This window comes from Mobula hypostoma, chromosome 27 (genome assembly GCF_963921235.1).
Source record: "Mobula hypostoma chromosome 27, sMobHyp1.1, whole genome shotgun sequence".
Lineage (NCBI taxonomy): Eukaryota > Metazoa > Chordata > Chondrichthyes > Myliobatiformes > Myliobatidae > Mobula > Mobula hypostoma.
The window spans coordinates 20,597,852-20,618,283 of NC_086123.1; the positions used below are offsets into that span (position 1 = coordinate 20,597,852).

The 20,432-nt window shown below is 40.5% G+C and overlaps 1 protein-coding gene across 4 annotated transcripts; it reads left to right on the forward strand.

The window, feature by feature from the left end:
* The first annotated feature begins 3 nt into the window (after nucleotides 1-3).
* Nucleotides 4-15,310, forward strand: LOC134338467 (protein FAM216A). Of its 4 annotated transcripts, none has more exons than XM_063034294.1 (7): nucleotides 4-87; nucleotides 2,794-2,963; nucleotides 5,050-5,126; nucleotides 7,603-7,751; nucleotides 11,994-12,120; nucleotides 12,880-13,063; nucleotides 14,432-15,310. In XM_063034294.1, the coding sequence occupies exons 3-7, from the start codon at nucleotides 5,117-5,119 to the stop codon at nucleotides 14,457-14,459; spliced, it is 498 nt and encodes a 165-aa protein (XP_062890364.1). In that variant the 5' UTR covers nucleotides 4-87; nucleotides 2,794-2,963; nucleotides 5,050-5,116; the 3' UTR covers nucleotides 14,460-15,310. The 4 variants fall into 4 exon arrangements, with proteins under 4 accessions (XP_062890364.1, XP_062890363.1, XP_062890362.1 ...); XM_063034293.1 differs by having other exon boundaries at nucleotides 5,050-5,094; XM_063034292.1 differs by having other exon boundaries at nucleotides 5,050-5,090.
* The last annotated feature ends 5,122 nt before the right edge of the window (nucleotides 15,311-20,432 follow it).

Consider the following 20,432-nt stretch of genomic DNA (forward strand, 5'->3'; position numbering starts at 1 on the left):
GTCTAGTTCTTATGTTACATAAACGCATAAGCTGTTGGAAATGCTCCGGAGCCTCTATAGATACGCAAGTCAGAATTAATTTTTGAGGTCAGTGAACTTCCCTTAACGTATGAACTGAGTTTTCCAAACAAAATTGACGCAATATATGATCCAATGTCCCAGGAGTCCAGCTGCCAATGGAAGGACAACCTCCATTCTCCAATGTAGCCGGCGACGGAAGGCCGGCTCACACGACCTGGTCAGTCATTTGTCCGCAGTGTACTTGCATTTCCCCTAGGTCAATCAGTTGGCCTTAGCTCCACAACGCTTTCCTAGTAAACACCAAAAATGTGTCAACCACTAATTTGTTCCCCACCCTAGCATAGGCGTTCTCTTCATTCATTCCATTTAAACAGGACCATTTCCTCATGAAAATTTAGCTTTTACCTCAGATGCTGCTTGACTTTCTAAGTCTTTCCAGCATTTTTAAATTTGTATTGAGGAGACATATTTTGCATTGTACATAAAAAAGCTGTAAAGTTGCCAATGCCTGGACTCGCCGTCAACTGCAGAAGTAGCTTTCTGTAATATACCCTCCACATTCCTCACAATGCCTCATAGCTGAAAGTAAATGTATTATCAATATGTATATGTCACCATAGACAACCCTGAGATTCATTTTCTTGTGGGAATATTCACTAAATCTGATAACTATAATAGAATCAATCAAATACCACACCAACAGTGTGGACAAACAGGATAGTTATAAATTATCCTTCAGAGCAGGACAAGACACAGAAGATGTCCTGGTCATCCACTGCGCCTAGTCCCATCTCCAGCCACCTCAACTCTTGTCTTGCCACTGGATCCAGATGGGAATTGGGAAGAGAGAGTGAGGCTGACGCTGCGCAACTCTCCCTCACTTAAATCCAAATCACGCGCTAGTCTCGACACCATCATAATGGTGTTGAGGTCCTCATCGATGTTGATAATGGGCGAACACGTTCAGAGATTCAAAGACATTTATTATCAAAGTATGCAGTATACAACCCTGAGATTCATCTTCCCCACAGACAGACACGGAACAAGGAAAGAAGACATTGGAACTCCTTCAAAGGAAAACATCAAACCCCCAAACGTGCAAAAATATAATAAACTACACAAACAGCAAAAAAAAGCGAAAAACGAAGAATATAGAACACCAAACCACAAATCATTAAACCATCGATTGTTCCTCCCACACCTCATTTGGAGTATCAGGCGGCAACTTGGCTGTCTCCTTAGCATTTGTCTGTTTTACCAGGCCGAGTTGCTAGCTCGGTGCTCAAACAGGAGGTCCCTCTTGGTAGACCATTTCGACGAGTACCTTCATTCCGTCCGCCACAAAAAGTGGGATCTCTCGGTGGCCACCTATTGCCATTCTAATTCCCATTCCCATTCTGGTCCATGGCCTCCTCTGCTGCCACAACGAGGCCACACTCAGGTTGGAGGAGCAACACCTTATATTCCAAACAAGAGAAAGTCTGCAGATGCTGGAAATTCAAGCAACACACACAAAATGCCAGAGGAGCTCAGCAGGCCAGGCAGCATCTATGATAAAAAGTCCATGGATGCTGCCTGGCCTGCTGAGTTCCTCCTGCATTTCGTATGTGTTACCATATATTCCATGTGGGTAACCTCCAACCTGACGGCATGAACATCGATTTCTCAAACCTCCAGTAATTGTCACCCCCTTCACCATTCTTCATTCCTGTTTCCCTCTCTCACCTTATCTCTTTACCTGCCTATCACCTCCCTCTGGTGCTCCTCCCCGTTTTTTTTCTCCCACAGCCTTCTGTCCTCTCCTATCAGATTCTCCTTTCTCCAGCCCTTTATTTCTTTCACTGATCAACTTCTCAGCTCTTTACTTCACTCCTCCCCCTCTCCCGGTTTCACCCATCACCTACCACCTTGTACTTCTTCCTCCCCTCATCCCACCTTCTTACTCTGACTTCTCTCCTCCCTTTCCAGTCCTGATGAAGGCTCTCAGCCTGATATGTTGACTGTTTCCTCTTTTCCAAAGATGCTGCCTGGCCTGCTGAGTTGCTCTGGCACTATGCTGTGGTGAGAATAAAGTCACAGTATTTTCCCTCCCTTTCAACACAAGTGCATGAGTGGGTGAGTGACCCTTTCTCTGAATCTTCTGCTCAGCCTGAGAACTTGACTTTGAGAGAAGATCAAGAACTTTGTGAGCTGCACTCTGATCTTGCACTCAAGATGAGATTTACTGACGTGCACCTGGACAAGTTCTGGATTTCTATGAAAAAAGGGTATCCTGCCATTCATAAGAAAGCAATGAACATTTTGCTGCAGTTTTCAACTTCTGACGTATGTGACCAAGCTTTTTCTCGTTTAACAAGCATCTTCAAGGACAGAAATCATCTCATTTCAGTTGAAGGTGAAATCCATGTGTACTTATCTCAAGTTCCACCCAGAACTGAGAAATTTATTATGTTTCCCTTATGAGTTTTTAAGATTTATGGCGGGGAAAGAAAGAGATTAATTTCAAGAGAGGTAAGTAAAAATTCGATATCTACTCAAAAGAGCATTGACAATTATTTTTTCGATTATATCTACAACTTACTGATCACGCTAACGTACCGTTAGCTGTAGATGTAATAACTTTTACGCAGGGTTTCCCTGAAACCTCAAAATGATTTCAAGGGTTCCGTCAGGGTCTAAACCTTACGTTGTTTACATTCGGCTTGGAAACATTGTTTCAAAATGTTCATGGGGACATGCTTGTGCGCATGCCCACATTGAATCCCCTCTCAGCAGAGACAGGGACTGTCACTAGAGACTCGGCCACTTGCCTGACGCTTCGTGCATCAGGTGCCCGGCTGGGCTGGGAGAGCCATGTACCCCAGGAAACAGGTTACCTTTCAGGAACGAGGGTCGGTTTGGCAGGATCTACAGGAGCCACCCAAGACTAGCGGAGCAAGAAGGTAAGGAATACATCTATAATTTCTTGCTCATTTTTATTCTCCTCCGGGCTGTGCCTTTAACGAGATGTACAGGGAATCAAACGGAGGCTGTTGCTTATCCTCGGAATACATCTGTGGATTCCGCTTTTGAAACACAACCGGCGCTTTACTTGCTTTCCTTTTCGCAAGATTCGACTTATTTGATTTTTAAAAAAATTATTTTTGTATTCGAGAGGAATCGTGCTGATTCTCAGCTTCTCAGTAGAATGTTTTGCTGGGCAACTGTTATTTTTACACTTAGCACCTCCCTGCTTCAGTTTTTTACCGCGCAGAGCGCTTTCTCCCAGGCCACTTCGCACCCCTTTCGTGTCCCGTGCCTGTGTGCTGGGATCACGAAGTATTTGGCTAGTTTTGTTACGGTTTCCCACAAGTGAAGAGGGCAGTGTTTATCCAGTGATGACTGCACTCTAGCATTCCCGTTGGCGACGGAGGACGTTAACATCCAGGAGGCGGATAACGAAGTTCACTTTCGCCGCTGCGGTGCAGTCACCGTCACGGTTTCTCGAATTTCAGGTGTCTGGTATCAGTGCCAAGAACTTAAAATCTGTGACGAAAATCCAAAGTCGTAAATCTATCCATGCAAAACCAAAAAAAAAACAAAACAAACACAAAATTCTGGAGTCACTTTTGTTTCACCCGCAAGCATTAACATTATAGAACGGAGATGAAGGGGAATTTTTTAACCAGAGATTGGTGAATCCATGGAATTCATTGTTCACAGGTTGCCGTGGAGGTCAAGTCTTTGGGTGTATTTAAGGCAGAGGCTGATAGGTTCTTGATTGGCCAGGGCATGAAAGGGTTACGGGGAGAAGGCAGGGTACTGGGGCTGAGAGCGAAAATAGATCAGCCGCAATGAAATGGAACACTCGACGGGCCAAATGGCCTAATTCTGTTCCTCTATCATAAGGTCTTATAATGCAAGTATTTCTAGATGGTTGAAAGTAATTGGTGTTTGAGTTCCAAGCTGCCTTTCTCCAGGATCAGATTTAGAATTCCACTTATTCCCTGTAAGATATAGCTTTCCAATATTTTCTGTTTAAGTCCTTTGAAGAAAGACAGCTGTGGTTGTCCGCTCCAGTATTAGAAATCTGAGCATTCATTCATAAGTAGAAATAGTACTGTATTGCAAAGCGTTGTGCTAACCACTACACAACCGTGCTGCCCTGAGGGCCTAGATTATCCAGATGCAGATAATTTTGTCATAATATATTGTTGCTTGTGGGAGCTCATTGTGCACAAATCAGTTCTCACCTTTACTGCAATTAGAGTTGACCAAAAAAGGGTCTTGGAAAATGTTTGAAAGTGCTATGCAAATGCAAGATTTTAATGAAAATGTTACATCAGATTAATTGTTTTCTGCAGTTTGCTCCGATAGGAATGCCATTTGGTTCACTCCCCCAACAGTTCCAGTGCAAACTTGTAGCCTCCTGTCAGAGCGTTCAGTACTGTAGTTTGAACTGACAATCTAACTGCTACACATTCTGCATGTTGGAAACACCAAACTCTTGCTGAGTTCTATATCTGACCTTCATTAGTCTGAATGAGAACCCGCAAATCAATAACCAATGCAATTCCCGTCCCTGCCTGTAAGGAGTGTGAACGTTCTCCCCATGACCACGTGAGTTTCCTCCAGGTGCCCTGGTTTCCTCCCACAGTCGAAAGACGTACCGGTGTTAGGTTAATTGATCACTATGAATTGTCCCATGATGAGGTTAGGATTAAATCAGGGGATTTCAAGGCAGCGCTACTCAAAGGGCCAGGACTATTCCACACTGTATCTCAGTTTAAAACAAAATACAGCAATGACAAAATCCGCAAAGACAATTTAGTGAGAATCTAAGAAAAATGGATGAGGAGAAATTTAGAATTAGTAAAAGAATAAGATAACTTCCATAATACTGATTTTATTATGCTAAGTCATATATTATTAACAAATGTCAGATTGGTACAAATGTAGGATTTCATTTTGCATTTCCCATTCCATTTTCTTTCACTGGAATACTCATGCACTAGATGTAATATTATCTCAAAATGTTGTTCATTTTAGGGCACCAGGATTTCAAACTCCAAAACTTCATGATTCAGCTGGTAGGTAGGCACTTCTGCTTTCCTGGATGCGTCAAGGTAATTTAATCATTTATGAAGGTGACTTGGTTACCTTTGTAAGAGTTGACTCATTTGTTAGATTTGATAAATAAGTATGTATTCTCTTGGCTTTGTAGCTGAAAACTGATGTGCTGTTTTATTTATTATGCCTTAGCTGCTTTAGTGGTTCTGTGTTGATGTCAAGAGTGGGATATATGGATGTTGATTATAGGGGTCTCCCCACCATCTGCTGGGGACATAAGACCATAAGATATAGGACCAGAATTAGGCCATTTGGCCCATTAAGTCTACTCCACCACTTCATCGTGCCCAAACCAATTTTCCTCTCAGCCCCAATCTCATGCCTTCTCCCAGTATCCCTTCATGCCCTGACCAATCAAGAATCTATCAACCTCTGCCTTAAATATACATAAAGACTTGGCCTCCTAGCTGCCTGTGGCAAAGAATTCCACTGATTTACCACTCCCTGGCTGAAGCAATTCCTCCTCATCTCTGTTCTAAAAGGACACCCCTCTATTCTGAGGCTGTGTCCTCTGTTCTTAGACTTTCCCACCATAGAAAACATCCTCTCCACATCCATTCTATCAAGGCCTTTTTCCATTTGATGGCTTTCAATGCTAGTGTCTTCCACAGTGAAGACTGATGCATAATATTTACATAGTTCGTCTGCCATTTCCTTGTCCCCCATTACTACATCTCTAGCATCATTTTCCAGCAGTCTGATATCCACTCTTGCCTCTCTTTTACACTGACTCCAGAGCAGAACTAATTCCAGCCATTGTTGCTCTGCCGTCATCCCTGCCAGTGTTCTTTTCCAATCAATTCTGCCAACTCCTCTCTCATGCCTCTGTAATTCCCTTTTCTCCATTGTAACACTGATATATCTGACTTTACATTCTTCTCAAATTTCAGGGTGAATTCGATTTTGTTATGATCACTTGTTCCTAAGGGTTCTTTTACCTTAAGCTCGCTAATCAATTCTGGTTCATTGCACAACACCCAATCAAGAATAGCTGATCCCCTAGTGGGCTCAACTATTAGTTGTTCTAAAAAGCCATCTCATAGCCACTCTAGAAATTCCCCATCCTGGAATCCAGCACCAATCTGATTTTCCCAATCTTCCTGCATATTGAAGTCCCAGACAACTATTGTGACATAACCTTTTTGGCATGCATTTTCTATCCCCTGTTGTAACTTGTAGACCATGTCCTTACTACTGTTTTGTGTTCTCTATACAATTCCCATCAAGGTCTTTTTACCCTTGCAGTTCCTTAGCTCTATCCATTCTGATGATGACCGCTGTTCTTAGCCCTGCCTGCCTTTAATTTCCTCTTGCTAATCAATCCCAAATGCCAATTAGTTGCTGGTCTAAACTCATTTTCGCTGTAGTGACCCGCTGCTGGCTATTCTACTCGGACAGTGGACATTTATCAGGGGCACTGCGTGTGCAGGGCCTTTAGCTTATCAAGGATCCCGCCCATCCATCCAGCAACCACTCTGACTTACTACCATCAGGCAGGAGACTCCGATGCAGAAAAACAAGAATCACAATCAAGTTTATTGTCACCAGCATGTGCTGTGAAATTTGTTAACTGAGCAGCGGCAGTACAATGCAGTACATGATAATATAGAAAGAAAACAAATAACCAAGTAAATCAATTATGCAGTGTATATAAGGTAAGCACTTCTGCTTTCCTGGATGCATCAAGGTAATTTAATCATTTATGAAGGTGACTTGGTTACCTTTGTAAGAGTTGACTCGTTTGTTAGATTTAATAAACAAGCATGTATTCACACAACACACACACACACACACACACACACACATATATATGTATAGTGAATAGATTAAAAGTAGTTCAAAACCAGAAATAATATATATTAAAAAAAGGAAAAAAGTGAGGTCGTGTTCATGGGTTCAATGTCTATTTAGGAATCTGATGGCAGAAGGGAAGAAGCTGTTCCTGAATCACTGAGGGTGTGCCTTCAGGCTTCTGTACCTCCTTCCTGATGGTAACAATGAGAAGGGGGCATGCCCTGGGTGATGGGGGTCCTTAATAATAGACGCTGCCTTTCTGAGGCACCGCTCACTGAAGATGTCTTGCATACTATGGAGGCTAGTATCCAAGATGAAGCTGACTAATTTTACAATTTTGTACCTTCTTTTGGTCATATGGACTAGCACCACCCCCCTTCCCCCCACCATCACGTACCAGACAGTGATGCAGCCTGTCAGAATGCTCTCCCATGGTACATTTATAGACGTTTTCGGGTGTTTTAGGTGACAAACCGAATTATTGTGTGGCTGCTGCCCATGATTGGAGAACAAAGCACGAGAGGGAGAACAAAGCACGAGAGAGAGTTCCAAAGTTTTCAGGCGTTTGTAAAGAAAGTTCTGATAAATCGGGCAGTGTGGGCTCTCTGGATAAATATAAGTTCATATCTGGCAAGTGCACTGAGAGATTGTTCTCCTTTTTCTGCTTCTGCCCTTTAGGGCTGGTGTGTCTACCGACGGTAAAAGCATCTGAAACAAAGGAATGGAAAGCTAAGGAGAATCATGGCATGTTGCAGCAATTGTCACTCAGTCCACAGCTGAAAACGATACACATTCCCAGATCAATGGAGAAAGCCCCTTTTCTGCAGGTGTCTATTCAATATAACAGTATGCTTCTAAAGCCAATATATGCAACAACTTCTTAATCCCAATAACTTGGAAATGTACTTGAGGATTTGGGGCATTTTGCAAACATATGAGAGCGAGGGTGTGTGTGTATGTATACAGATATTTCCCAATCAATTGCTTAGAAATTGAAGGCAAATAAATGAAAGTTGTGTTAATGAAATTGCAATAAAAAAGATCTGCAGATGCAGGAAATCTAAAATAGGAACAGAAAATGCTCGGTAGGTAACTGGTTTATTATTGTCACATGACCTAAGATACAGCGAAAATTTTTGTTTTGTGTGTCATCCATACATATCATACCAAACATAACCACATTGTAGTAGTACAAAAAACAAAGCAATAAAATTTTAAATATAATGTTTCTGATAACACAGAAAGTGCAGTGTAGGTAGACAGTGTAGGGATAAGACAAGAAGATTGTGAAATCAAGAATTCTCCTTTATTGCAGGCTGACCTTGAGCCTGTTGGTTCATGTTTTCAAACTTTTGTTATCTTTTGCCCAATGGAAGTGTGGAGAAGAGAGAGATTAGCCAGGGTGGGAAGTGTCTTTGATTACGCTAGCGGCTTTGCTGAGGCGACAGGAAGTGTAGTCAGTCAATGGAAGAGAGCCAGGTTTTCGTGATGAATGGGCTGTATCCACAGCCTTCTGCAATTACTTGCAGCCTTGGGCAGAACAGTTGCCATACCAAGCTGAAATGTGTCAGGAAGGATATTCATAAAAATAGGTGAGGGTCAGGCATCTTTGGAAGGAAAAACATCTAACATTTCAGGTCAAGATATTTCTCACATTTTCTGTTTTTTTAAATTAATGAAGGATCTAACTTTGTTAACATGATGAGTGCTGCACTTTGGGGTCAGGATAAAGGTCTAGTCCTTACTATGGGTGCTGTTGACATACCAGTCTTTACTCCAAAACAAGAGAAAATCTACAGATGCTGGAAATCTGAGCAACACACACAAATGCTGGAGCATTTTATGTGTGTTGCTCTTACTCCAAAAGTTCCTTGGGTTGACACTTATTGAAAAAAAAGATGCACACTTGCATGGCGGCTCCTACAAGTTCAGGCTTTAGAATCATTGAAGAAGTTTTTAAAGTGTAGTTACCTTTGCGATATAAGATGCACAAAACTGACTTTCATCTGGAGTATTGCATACAGTTCTGATTGCCCCACGATGGGAAGGATGTTGAGGCTTTGGAGAGGGTGCAGAAGAGGTTTACCAGGATGCTGCCTGGTTTAGAGGGCATGTGCTATCATGAGAGGCTGGATGAACTTGGTTTGCCTGCTATGTGGTCAAGGTAAATACATTAGAGGCTTTTAGGAGATGTTCAGATAGGCACATGAATATGAGGAAGATGGAGGGATATGGACAGTGTGCTGTGCTCTACTGCCCTAGGTTCTATCATCTATACCAACCTTCTGTTTTCCACTTGTTAATTCCTACTCCAATAAGTTGTAAATCTTGTACAATAACTGCTTGTTGGGTAGTGTATCAAATGTGTTTTTTCTCTTCAAAAATCAGATATACATCTCAGTTAATTGTCAAACAAAAACGGCGTAGACTTGCAAGTGCTGATGTTCTCCCTCTCCTTCATCAGAGTTTATTGTCACGTGCACAAGTATATATCTGTAAAAGTGCAATGAAAAACTTGCTTACAACAGCATCACGGGCACGGAGCATCACGTAAGCAACATTCACAAGAAAAACTTAAGTTGAACAAACTTTACAAGAATTTCTTAAACATCAAGGGTACACTTGTCATATTCCAACCCATAAGGGCTCCTTTGTAATTAAAGGATTTTTTACAAGAGCAGAAGCTGTTAAAGGAATGAAATTAAAGGAATTGTTTTAAGAGCAAAATAGGTTCACCAACTCTGCAGCCACCCCTTTTAAAACCATTACTTTATGGTAAGTATTTTTGATGGAATGACATAGAAAATAAAATAGGCTGTTAGTTGCACAATCTGAAAAATGTGTAATACAATTAAATTTCCAGCTCACTTCATATTCTGAACTTTTTCTAGGCTTGCTGAATGGTGTCATCCATTTTAATGAGCTTAGCAATGAATAACTCCTCTAACATAGTGATCCATTCAATGCTGTGCCTATCTCAATAGTAGTGGTAAACAAAACAAATAGACTTCATGCACTGTGTAAAGAAACTTAATGTATTCAATTATATTTTGGACAATCTTTTCTATGCTTATGTTCAATACATTTTGTAAAAATGTGTTGCAAGATTTGGTTAATACACCTGGTACAGGAGTTCACAACCTGGGGTCCACAGACTATTTTGTTAATGGTAAGGCTCCATGGCATAATAAAGGTTGGGTAAATTTATCTACAAAAGTACATGCAGACTGACATTTCTTAAAATGAATTCTATACAAGGTCCTTTGAGAAATGAATAATGGCTCTGGTGAAGTCACTATTTGTACAAATTTATGCTTATGTCAGCTTTGTTTGGGTGGGAATACTTCCTGAATTAGTGACTGTGAATTTAAAGCCAGTATAGAAACCGAACACAGAGTCTGGCCTGACTCCTCAGTAGGTGCCAAGGGAGTGTTGCATCGAGTGGGGGTGCCATCTTTCAGATATCAGGTGTATTTGCTCAGCTGGACATACAAACTCTTCTGGCACTGTCCGTAGGGTAGAAAACTATCCAGGAATAAATCTTCAAACAACACCATAAAATAAATTAAATTGTCCTTAATCTCACTTTTTTTTATTTTTGTGATCTACAAATTACATTGCAGTCAAAATGTTAACTGCTGATGCTCAGGAGTTATTTATTGGTTACCAAGTTTCTTGAGATGCATTGTGGATGTAAAAGTATTAGTGATTAATATTTATCTATTGCAGTACAGCACAGAGCAAGCACTGCCCAGTAACCTTCAGTTTAATCCGAGCCTTATCATGGGACAATTTGCAATGACCAATTAACTTATCAATTGGTATGTCTTTGGATTGTGGGAGGAGGCTGGAGCACCTGGAAAAAACCCACAGGGTCACGGGAAGAGTGTACGAGCTCCTTTCAAAGGGTGGTGGGAATTGAACCCGGGTCGCTGGTACTGTAAAACATCGTGCTAATTGATACGCTACCATGCCGCCCCCCCCCCATTCAAATATTTAAGCTCATGATTGTAATTTGCTCCGTTTCAGAAAAAGCTACAAAATAGTAACAGAATTAATCAAACATAATTCCATTATGCTTATTAAGTTATTGCTTCAGAATACGTTTGATGATTTGCTGAGAAGTGTGCAATTGTAAAACTTAGTGAAGGACCAGATGTTCCTTTCAGGACTTGCTAGGTGGAAGGTCACATGACTAAAATAATTGTTTAATTGATGATTTTTGATGCCAAGTGCAATATCTGGGGTTGAAAACCTGTGGAAATAGTGAATATCCTATAGCCTTGCTCTTTGTGAAATGAATGATTATGTCCTTCTGGTTTTGGCTTTAGCCGACTGTGGTTATAACGCCACCTCCAAATTGATTAACAATAACAGATATCCATTGCTAGTGTACTGTATTTGAAGTGATGCGGTGATCAATTTAAGCATTTTTAAATAACCAAAGCATTCTTCCACTTTTGATTTTCATTCGCATGATCGATGTTTAATTTGTAATTTGGTTCTCCTCGATGATAAGCCAGCACCATTGGTCAAAAGAAAGAAGGGTAATATCATCTGTTATAATACTGTTATAATATTGTCTAATATTGTCCTCTACTACAACTTGATTCTTTCTTCAGAGTGATACTGAAACCAGTAAGTATCAAGAGTTGGATGGTCTTTGCAAACACAGGCATTGTTGAAGTTGCATTCCTTCATGTGAGATGATAAAATATATCCGACTACTTCAATACTACCCCTGCTGTTCTATGCTCTAGTTCGAATGGGGGCTCAGTAGATGCGAAACACTTTTGGACATTCCTGAGAGAGACAAAGGTTTTTCATTTTATGCAATCACATTCAGAGGGAAATAATGGTCAATAAGGAAGATTTCTGCCTTTATTTTTATTAGTGGATAATGGAACCTATACTTGTTCAATGTTACAGAATTTTAATGTGTATTAATTAAAATTTGATTAACTTGGGGTTTGCTGCAACTGGTTTAATTTGTGTTCAGGCTAATAAGAATGGACTGATAGTTCTGAAAAGGAATGAGTCCCTTTAGCATATTGTTGTTTATATTCCAGCACCCGAGCTTGAAAACAGGGCAGAAGCGATATCTATTTAGTATTGCTAACATCTATAACACAGATCATATGCGTAGGCTGATGGAGAGGCAATACTTAAATATGCTGCAATGCCGCACAAAGCTTGGTAAGTAATGAACATGTGACAATTAAGAAGCATTTCCTGTGTTTTATATCAAAATTCAAATCAACTAATTTGAGGGGTTTTTTTGTACCCTGTTGTCTAAGTATACACTGAGCTTGATGTTTGTGCAACTGGAAAGGCAGAAAGCGGAAACATGAGAAGCAAGAAAGGTTCCAGTTGGTAAGAGGCAGAGACCAAGGTTCACGAACTTGTGTTCAAATCTATTAGTTGCACAGATGGGTAAATTAATTTTCTTTGATTTGTTGACCATTTAAGCTGATTGCTTTACTGTGCTTGATCCTAATCTTGAAATTGCATGCAGTCTTAGTTAATCGTAAAAAATTTTGGGAGAGTTTTTAAAGTGTTTATTGTGAAGGATCATGGCTTAGGAGCGGAGATACAATGAATGCATTTTAATTCCATTTGATTTTAGTTTTATTTATTGAGATACAGTGCAGAATAGGCTGGTGACCGGCCTTTTAACTCTAACCGAAGGCCAATTAACCTCCTCACTAGTAGGTCTTTGGACTGTAGGAGGAAGCCAGAGCACCCGGAGAAAATCCACTCATTCCACAGGGAGGACATACAGAGGATGTTGGGATTGAACTCTGAAGCATGCAAGGAGCTGGTTGGATTCGAACCCGGGACCACTCACCTTGAAGTCCAGTGCTGATGCCACGACACCACCAGCCAGCTATGCTGGTTGGCACCTGGTTTTTTTAACATGTACTCAATTAATTTGATTATGCTTTCTTATCTCAGGGTATATCACCTCACATCAATCTCAGAAATACTCTAATTATATCAGAAAGCAATCCCAAAAAGAAACTTGGAGGCAAAATAAGAGCAACAAGTCATCTACAGCTCAGAGCTCAGGGAAAGAGTCACCTATCTCGCAACCCGGAAAACCAATTTCTCTCCCCCCGCTGGGAGGTAGCAGTCAGAGGTCTGCATAGCTTACATTAATTTCATGTTTGTCTTTGCATCTTAATGAAAATTACAGCATAGAACCTGTGGACAATTAAGAATTACAGGTTTTGAATATCTCAACTCTTTGTCTGATGTTCCGGATCTCAATTTCAACACTGCCGGCTGATTGAAAGGCAGAGTATCACCAAGTTGAGGCTTTTGCATGTAACACCCTCACGTGCACCACGTTGTTAGTTGTTCAATTGATCTTGTAATCTATCTGGTTGGTGGGGATTGAAGCATTTGTGAGTAGTATTGGCATTTGGAATCCATGTCAACTCTTTATAGAACAAAACATACCTATTCTGCCTATCAATTAGTTACAGATGTGTAATTAAAAAGCTTTGTAATCAGAATTAGGGACTATTTATTTCAGGATCTCTAGTTCTGACCAACCTGTTAATGAACTTTAATGTACTGCATATCCTCAACTGCTGGATCTTTGTCATAGAATTAACATGAGGTTCTATTAATCCATTTGAGAAAAAATTAACAATATCATTATTGTTAAGGATACTAATTAGGACAGCCACCCCATTACAGCATCACTGTTCCTCCTAAGGCAAACTACTACATGATTCTTACTCAAATAAACTTCAGGCAGAGAAATTGTGATTTAGTGAGTTTATGAAGATAGGTGGAGGGGCAGTTAGTGTTGAGGGAGAAGGGAGTTTGCAAAAGGACAGACAGATTAAGAGAATGGGCAAAGAAGTGGCAGGTGGAATGTAAAGGAAGGCAGTGTATCATCATGCACTTTGGTAGAAGGAATAAAGGTGTGGACTATTTTCAAAACAGGGAGAAAATTCAGACATCAGAGGTGCAAAGAGGCTTGAGAGTCCTCCTGCAAGATTTCCTAAAGGTTAACACTTTAACGTTCAGTCAGTGGTAAGGAAGGTAAATGCAATTTTAGCCTTCATGCCAAGAGAATGAGAATATAAAAGCAAGAATGGTCCGACGGTGGTGAATCTGTGGAATTCATTGCCACAGACAACTGTGTAGGCCAAGTCTTTGGGTATATTTAAAACAGAGGTTAATTGATTCTTGGTTGGTAAGAATGTCAAAGGTTATGGGGAGAAGGCAGTTGAGAGGGATAATTAATCATCCATGATTAAATGGCAGCAGACTTGATGGGCCAAATGGCCTAATTCTGCTCCTATGTCTTATGGTCTATATTGTGAAGAAACAAGAAGTCATGAAAAATCAGGTAATGTTATATTTAAAAGAACTCACAAATTTTTATGTACATTTAATCGGCAAGTAAAGAGGAAAGTACAAAGTTCAAAGTAAATTTATTATCAAAGTACATATGCTGCTTTATACTACCCTGAGATTCATTTTCTTGCAGGCGTTTACATGGAAAAAGAATACAATAGGATTTCATGGAAAAACTATACATAAACAAAGACGGACAAACAACCAAAGTGCAAAAGATGACAAACGGCAAATTAAAAAATACTTAACTTGAGTTGTAAAGTGTCCTTGAAAATGTGTCTGGAGGTTGTAGAATTAGATTGCACCTGTAATGTTAAGATATTAAGGTGGTCCCTGAGATTGACAGAATTTACTTCTATTCCAGTTGGATTCAGACATGACGCTCATGGCCGATGACAGCCACTCATTTTACAACAGCTGAGACAACAGACGCTCCAGTAGATAGGTGGTAGTTTCCTGAGATAGTGTCCTCCTTTCACTGTTTACACCGGCTTCTCTGTGTATGGAAGAGGTTCTTAGTAACATCCTGTACATTCTTTCTCCTGTTTTGTGAGTCTGGTATTAGATGGGCAACTTAGCTTATCCAATCAAGCCAACAGTGCAATTCAGGGCTCGATGCAGGTTCTCCCACTGAATTTGGAGCATTTTACAGCAGTAATGAATTTTATGGTGCCGTATTTGCTAATGCAAGAATCAAAAGCTCACAGGAGGGCAGAGGTTTTGGTGCTGAGTTGAGTCTTGATCTCAGTTTCCAAAGGCTTAACAGACACTAGATTTTGTCAAGATTCTACTTTATTGAGATAGTAAGACCAAACTATTAAAAATGAGTGGATCGCTGCACAACACGTTACACGAATGCAAGGGCACCCTTCAGTGTGGTAAAGTTCTGTGTGTTTCTGGTACTGTCATCACGGATCATACCTATAAAGGCTAGAGCATTTTGATTTTTCAGAAATAGACAAGATATGGTGTAACAGAAATAAAGGAGTTGCATTGTTTCAAAGTTACAGGTTGTATTTTGGAACTTCAGCCATGGTTAAAGCAACTAAGATCAGGTCCAAATGACATTTGAAAATGTAAGTAATCACTTAGTGCAAATGCAGTTATGTTGAAAGATAAAAAAAAGTCCGAAGTTGGTGATGCATGCTAGATAGAAGCAGAAAATCCCCTCAAATCTGCCACATACGATGAAGTAATTTGCTTCAATGTATGTGGCAACCTGTCCAAATGGCTGACAAATCAACATACATGCGCTCGTACTCTCTCTCTCTCGCGCGCGCACACACACACGCACACACACACACACGCGCGCGCGGGCGCGCACACACACACACACACACACAAACAAACTAACATTAGTCGGAAGTTAATCCAAGTTGTCATTGCATCCCAAGTTTTTAAAAAATCAGCGTACAAATATGCCTTAGTTATTGCTTCCTTACCAGTACAAAACAGAAAAAAAGGGCTATCTGCTAATACATAGAGGTATATTAGTACAAGTAGAAGGGTGGGGGAAGAGGAAGGTTACTGAACTGACTCGGGATTAATTTTCTAAAAGTAGTTAAAAATAATGGGTCATTTTCTCAGTCCCTAGCAAAATATTCAACTGATATTGAAACACTTTAAAACCACAATCAACATCTAGGATATTCTCAACTGTAATGATTGACAGTACCTAGCATCTTAGAGAAATTCTCGCTTCCCACAAAACTTCCTGCAAAAGTTGGTAGCTAACAGTTCATGAGTCTGAAGGTTTGTGTGGCAGAAATTATGCACTAATGTGGTGCTTCTCACTCCTTCTTTTCTCTTAAATTCAGTTCTCAGCTGGATGGTTATTGAACTAGGAACAGCTAGATATCAGTGAAGAAAAGTAGGAAAATTAAGATTATTTAACAGATTTGTTCTTCATTGGTCCTGGTTGGTATCACTGCCAATCACCATTTTATCAAGTTCACACTTAGTTCTTGTAATAAATGTATTCTTTTAAACTGGACAAAATGTTATATTTTTATTACGTGCAGTTTGAATGTATGTATCTATGGAAAAATTTAAACTAATATTTCTTTAGTCCTTACTGCCCAATTTAATGTTGATACAACAGGAGATGAAGCAAATAACCAGATTCTCCATTTCATGTTTGAATAAATATTCCATGAATCAAAGATTGAAATGCAAAGAAAATTGAGTTCCCAAAGCATAACCTCAGAGCTCTTGAAACAGAAGTGACTTTTACATATTTGTACCAGAACATGAGTTTGTAAAAAAGTTGACTGGGAATATTTAAGACTGTACACTGCCAAACATCAGCGAATTCCAAGTTTCTGGTTACTTTTCCAACTAAATGCAGACCTAAATATAGGTCAGAAATGTCTGTTATGTGTAGATTTGGAGCCATTTGAAGTACTACCAACAGAAACTCAGCAACATTCATAAATAGATGAGTTATTTCTTGATTGAATTGCTGAATTGATGTCTTAAAACAAAAAGGGCTGTCTGCAATTGACATTGATTTCACACACAATATGCATTTCAATAGCACTTTGTATATTTAAGATTTGTACATTAAGCTTCTCTATTCTCACACCTAATCTGTGCTACTACTTCGCTTTCATATGCAGTTTCAAAATCTATTTTCTTTCAGTGTTTAAGATGGAGAGTTCAAGATCAAATAAATTTACAAAAACAAATCTTCACAGAAAGTGATCATTGGTGATCTTAGGTCTTCATCCAGCTTCTGATCAGCATCAAAATAGAATTCCAAATGGACACAAAGAAGAGGACTTGAAGCACAGTCAAGATGTAAACTACTCTCATAATTGGACTGATTTCTTGTGATGCATTTTGGAGAACATCGCCTTGTTTTAATTCTAATTGTTACTGAACTTGAACTTTTCAATCGCATATTAAATTTGGAAGATTTTACTGCCCAAAAAGATTTTTTTTTCCTATTTTGGCTCACTGATGAGTTACAGCTCAGATTGTGAGTGATAATGAAAGAGAAATTAGTTAAGAAATACCCTGAATGTAACCATTAAGATTGTCACAAAACAATAAGCAATCAAGCTGTTTAATCAACAGGGGCAGCAAGTTTATTCAAATGCACAAACTCAAGCCTAGCATTCAAAGTTCGTTTTGAATGCTCAAATATAGATTTTAAATTACCATAGTATAAAAGACATATTGATTTTCAAGATATTTTGTCATCAGATCCTCTCACAGTGCTTTCTACTAACAATTTTGTCCCCAGCAGGCATGAAGCTCATGGCAGTTTGCAGCTTCTTGACAGCCTCTACAATATAGCATCCATCCTTTTAGGTTCAGAAACACCCAGCCCGAGGATGTCCTTGGGGCAGCCCACAAGCGTCATACATGTTTCTAGAGTCAATACAGCACACCCATCATGTTCAACAGAACCACACAAGGCAACAGCAAAATAAGCCCCTTTCCCACCCAACCATCCACTCCCTCACAGACAGACAGACCTGTAACCCCAGGACAGGCTGCCTTTGGGCTTCCTGTGTCTTAAGGTTAAGATGTTTGAACACAAATATTCCAATCTGTCCTAGTCGCTGGATTTTGATTTCAAATCAAAGTTCAAAGTAAATTTTATTTTCAGAGTACATACATGTCACCACATACAACCCCGAGGTTCTTTTTCCTGTGGGCGTACTCAGCAAATCTATAGAACAGTAAATATAACAAGATTCAGTGAAAGATAAGTAGAGTGCAGAAGACAACAAACTGCAAATATAAATAAATAAATAGCAATAAATAAGGAGAGCATGAAAAAGCAATATAAAGAGTCCTTAAAGTGAGATCATTGGTTGAGGCAACATCTCAATAGTCAGGTGAGTGTAGTTATCCTCTTTTGTTCTAGGTCCTGACAGTTGAGGAGTAGTAACTTTTTTTGAACGCTTTTTGAACCTGGCCTCCAACCTGATGGCACAAACATTGACTTCTCTAACTTCCGCTAATGCCCCACCTCCCCCTTATACCCCATCCGTTATTTATTTATATACACACATTCTTTCTCTCTCTCTCTCCTTTTTCTCCTTCTGACTATACCCCTTGCTCATCCTCTGGGTTCCCCCCCCCTTTCCTTCTCCCTGGGCCTCCTGTCCCATTATCCTCTCGTATCCCTTTTGCCAATCACCTGTCCAGCTCTTGGCTCCATCCCTCCCCCTCCTGTCTTCTCCTATCATTTTGGATCTCCCCCTCCCCCTTTCAAATCTCTTACTAGCACTTCCTTCAGTTAGTCCTGATGAAGGGTCTCGGCCCGAAACGTCGACTGTACCTCTTTCTAGAGATGCTGCTTGGCCTGTTGCATTCACCAGCAACTTTGATGTGTGTTGCTTGAGATCATGGAGGAGATGTTTTTGCCAATCTGAACTCACTGGTGTCTGCAAGTGAGGAAATCCTGGATCCAATTGCAGAAGAGGTATTGAGGCCCAAGTCTTGGAGTTATTGATTAGTTTTCAGGGGATAATGGTATTCAATGCTGAGCTATGATCGATAGAGCATCCTGATGTACGCATCTTTGCTGTCCAGATGTTCTAGGGTTGTGTAGAGAGTCATTGAGATGCCATCTGCTGTGGACCTGTTGCTCCAGTAGATAAATTGGAGTGGATCCAAGCCACCTCTCAGGCAGGAGCTGTTATGCTTCATCATCAGCCACTCAAGACACTTCATCACTGTGGATGTAATTCCAACTGGGCGATAGTCATTGAGGCAGATACCATTCTCTTCTTGGGCACTGGTATGATTGAAGCAGGTGGGTACTACACATTAACACGAGAAAGTGGTCCTAATGAAGGGCCTCAGCCTGAAACGTCGACTGTTTACTCTTTTCCATAGATATTGCCTGACCTGCCGAGTTCCTCCAGCATTTTACGGGGTACTACACACTGCCGAAGCGAGAGGTTAAAGATATTTAGTGGGTACACCAGCCAGTTGGTCAGCACAGGTCCTCAGCCAGGTACCCCTTCAGGTCCAGATGCTTTCCTTGGATTCACCCTCCTGAAGCAAGCCCACGTCAGATGTGAGGATTTGCGATGGTTCCTCCATGTTCTGACAGTCAAAGTGAGCATAAAAGGCATTGAGCTCATCTGGAAGCAAAACCCTGCTGTCCCCCAAGTTGCTTGATTTAACTTGGTAGGAGGTTATAGCATTCAAACCCTACTACAGCTGTCAAGCATCCCTCATTGGTTCTAGTTTGGTCCGGAATCTCCACTTCACCTGTGAAATGGCTTTCCGGAGATCATACTTCCACCTCTTGCAGCATTCTTGATCTCCTGACTTGCCTCCGATTTGGCCCTCAGCAAATTTCGGATCTTACGGTTCATCCAGAGCTTCTGACTGGGGAAGATGCTGAATGATCTTTTGGGTCACACTCTTCTACGGCTGTTTTAATAAAGTCTGTTACAACCCTGGTGTCGTCGTGCAGGTCCTCTGACGAATGCTTGAACACGACCCAGTCCAAAGACTCAAGGCAATCCTGTAATTGTTCCTCAGCCTCCCATGACCAGAGTTGTCCTAATCTCTGAAGCTTTGCTTTTTAGGCTGTCTGTATGCAGGTAGGAGGACAGGGAAGTGATCCGAGTTACCAAAATGTGGTCTATGCAAGGAATGATAGGCATACCTTATCTTAGTGTAGCAGTGGTATAGTGTAATAGGACCTCCGGTGCTAAGTCTATATGCTGATGATAAATGGGCAGGGTGTTCTTCGAACAGGCCTGGTTGAAGCCTCCTGAATATAATTTGAAATGCATCGGGGACCGGTGATTTCTTGTCTGCAGTGTCATGACTGCTTGCTTATAGTTGGCTGCTGGCGATACATAAACTGTGGTCACAATCACAGAGAAAAACTCTCAAAGCAAATAAAATGGTCTACATTTGATCAATACGAGTTCCAAGTTGGGGGAACACGAGTTTGACATAATTGCCACGTTGGATCACCAACAAGAACTGATAATAAAACACACGCCACTTCCCTTTGCCTTACCAGCATCTCAAATATTGTAAGAGTAGACTAAAGAAGTTGTAGCGTACTTTTTTTTCTTGAGTGACATCTTTTGAAGCTGTTCACTGTGCTCATGATTCAACAAGTTCCCCAATTCTCAAAAACCCTCAATAAT